Genomic DNA, 2,780 nt, shown 5'->3' with positions numbered 1-2,780 from the left:
GCCGCGGCGTTCGACATCGCGCTCAACCCGGAGAACGTCGTCGGATTTTCGATGGACTAAAAAACAATTCGTAGTGTAGCCGGAGATCCACCCGACGATATAATCGGGGGGCGCGGTCCGCGCTGATTACATGTCCATCGCGTGTCTCGCCGGACGTCCGCGTGCTTTCGTCCTAAGCCGCGTGCTTTCGTCCGAAGCCATCAAAATAATAAACTTCAAGTTTGCTTTTGATTTCTTCATTGTATCAGGATAGAAATCAATTAGTTCAAAGGGAAAAGAGGATGGCAGCCCTGGGGCTGCTCCTCTGCGCGGCCGGGTCTCAGGGCGCGGCCGCGGAGCGCGTGCGCGCGCTGCCGGCGCGGCGGCAGCTGAACCACAACGACGACTTTGACGACGACTATTGGGACGACTACTACTATGACGATGGCTCCTCGGACGACGAGGATGCCGACGAGAGCGAGGACGAGAGCGACGACGAGGACGCCGACGAGAGCGAGGACGAGAGCGACGACGAGGACGCCGACGAGAGCGAGGACGAGAGCGACGACGACGTGCCGTACTGCGCGGACGAGGGCATCTACTGCGGCGTCGACGACGACGACAACTACGTCTGCGACGTCGACTTCTGCTGCGGGACGCCCTGGGACCGGGACGTGTCCGATTGCTGCGTGAACCACTGCAACTGCGACGACGGGGGCCTGTGCGACTGCAACGGCGAATGGTGCGACGCGACGGGGAAGGACCGCTGGAGCGGGTCTTATGAAGAAAACGTGATCGATACCTGGCTCAGCTTTGATGGCATCTACGAGGGCGACGACGAGACGTGCGCCTCGAGAGGCTGGACCGAAGACGGCGAGTGCGACGAGGGCGAGTTCTGTGCCTACGGCACGGACGTCGCCGACTGCGAGGGCGAGGGCGGCAACTCGTGCCAGTACGCCTACGACGGCGTTTGTGACGAGGACGATGACTGCGACTTTGGCACGGACAACTGCGATTGCAACGACGGCTACGAGTGCCACGCGCCGACCCGAGCGCCGTCTTCGGAGCCGACGCCGGAGCCGACGCCCGAGCCGACCTACGAACCAACCCCCGGGCCGACGCCCGAGCCGTCCGCGGAGCCGACTTCGGAGCCTGCGGACCCGACGCCCAGGCCGACTGTGGCGGACCCGACGTCCGGTCCGACTACGCCGACGTCCACTCCGTCGTACCGCCCGAGCCCGTCGCCGACGCCGGAGCCGACGCCGGGACCGTCGCCCGAGCCGTCGCCGAGGCCGACGCCCGAGCCGACGCCGCGGCCGACCCCCGCGCCGTCGCAAAGCCCCCACGCGCCCGCCGCGCCGACGCTCGCGCCCCTCGCTTCGCCGACGACCCCGCTGGGCGCCGTGGCGCCCGAAGGCACCCCGGCGCCGACCCCGGAACCGACGCCCCGGCCGACGCGCGCCCCGACGGCCTTCCTCGCGGAGGTCGTCGTCGTCGCGAGCTCGTCGAGCGTCGTCCTGACGGGAGTGGACGCCGCGACGTTCGCGTCGGACGCGGCGGCCGTCGCCGCGTTCGCCGAGGCCGTCGCCGCGTCCGTGCCCCTCGTGCCGTCGGCGGACGACGTCACGGTCGACGGCGTCGCGGCCGCGCGGCGCCGGCGCCGGCTGTCCGAGGCGGCCGCGCGCGTCGACTTCACCGTCGCCTTTGTGGCCACGGACGACGAGAAAGCCGCGGCGCTCAACGACGGCTACGTCGACGAGCTCAGCGACGCCGTCGCGTCGGGCGCCTTCGGCGACGCGTTGGAATATGACGCGACGGTCGACGTCGACGCGTCCGTGGCCCTCATCGAGACCGAGTCGACGGTGGAGACGACGCGGGAGACCCGGACGCGGCCGCCGAGCGCCGCGCCGACGGCGACGGACGCAACGGAATCCGGGACGAGCTCTTCCAGCGCAGACACGGACGCGGCGACCATCGGCAGCGGTGCCGCCGCGGCAGCGTGCGCGCTCTTTGCAGTCGTCGCGCTCGTCGTCGTGAGGCGACGAAGAGACGCCGAGAAGCAAGAGGTTTTCGAGGATGAGGCGACAGCGCTGGAGATCCTCAAGACGGAGGAGACGAAGGACATCGAATCCTACGGCGCGAGGCCGCGGGCGTCGAGCTGCACCATCGCCGAATTCGAGGTCGAGCTGCGCGACGTCGAGGACGAGCCGTTCGCGCGAGGCGGCCAGGGCACCGTGCATCTCGCCGAGTACCAGGGCGAGGCGGTCTGCTTGAAGAAAATGTCGCAACTGGGCGTGACGGCGGCGGACCGCCAGCGGATGTTCTCCCAGTTCTCCAGGGAGCTCGCGATCATGGTCCGGCTCCGGTCGCCGCGGATCGTCGCGGTCCTCGGCGTCGTCACCACCGACCCGACGTACCTCGGGCTCGTCCTCGAATACCTGCCGGGCGGCTCGCTGCGGGACGCGCTCGACGCCGATGGCGCCATCGACGCGGAGCGCCAGCGCGTCTGGTCCGCGGACGTCGCGCGCGGCATGGCCTACCTCTACAAGTCACGCATCGAGCATCGGGACCTCAAGAGCCTCAACTGCCTCCTGACCCACGACGGCCGCGGGAAAGTCTGCGACTTCGGCCTGAGCAAGTGCGACGACCTCGCGGCGACGCGCGCGACGGCCGGACTCTGCGGCACGCCCGCGTTCATGGCGCCGGAGTACCTCGACGGCGGCGCCTTTCACGAGAAGTGCGACGTCTACTCCTACGCCATGGTGCTCTACGAGATCTGGACGCGGGGCTATCCGTGGGAG

General features: G+C 68.9%; 1 protein-coding gene across 1 annotated transcript; it reads left to right on the top strand.

Moving 5' to 3' along the window:
- Window positions 1–2,297: 2,297 nt before the first annotated feature.
- AURANDRAFT_27021 (hypothetical protein) lies at window positions 2,298–2,780 on the top strand (the record flags this gene model as incomplete). Its single annotated transcript, XM_009039232.1, has 1 exon — window positions 2,298–2,780. A coding segment is annotated over one exon (483 nt), but the record flags the coding sequence as incomplete, so codon positions are not given.

This window comes from Aureococcus anophagefferens (genome assembly GCF_000186865.1).
Source record: "Aureococcus anophagefferens unplaced genomic scaffold AURANscaffold_10, whole genome shotgun sequence".
Lineage (NCBI taxonomy): Eukaryota > Pelagophyceae > Pelagomonadales > Pelagomonadaceae > Aureococcus > Aureococcus anophagefferens.
Note: the sequence above shows the minus strand (reverse complement) of the source record. Positions and strands in the feature narration are given on the sequence as shown.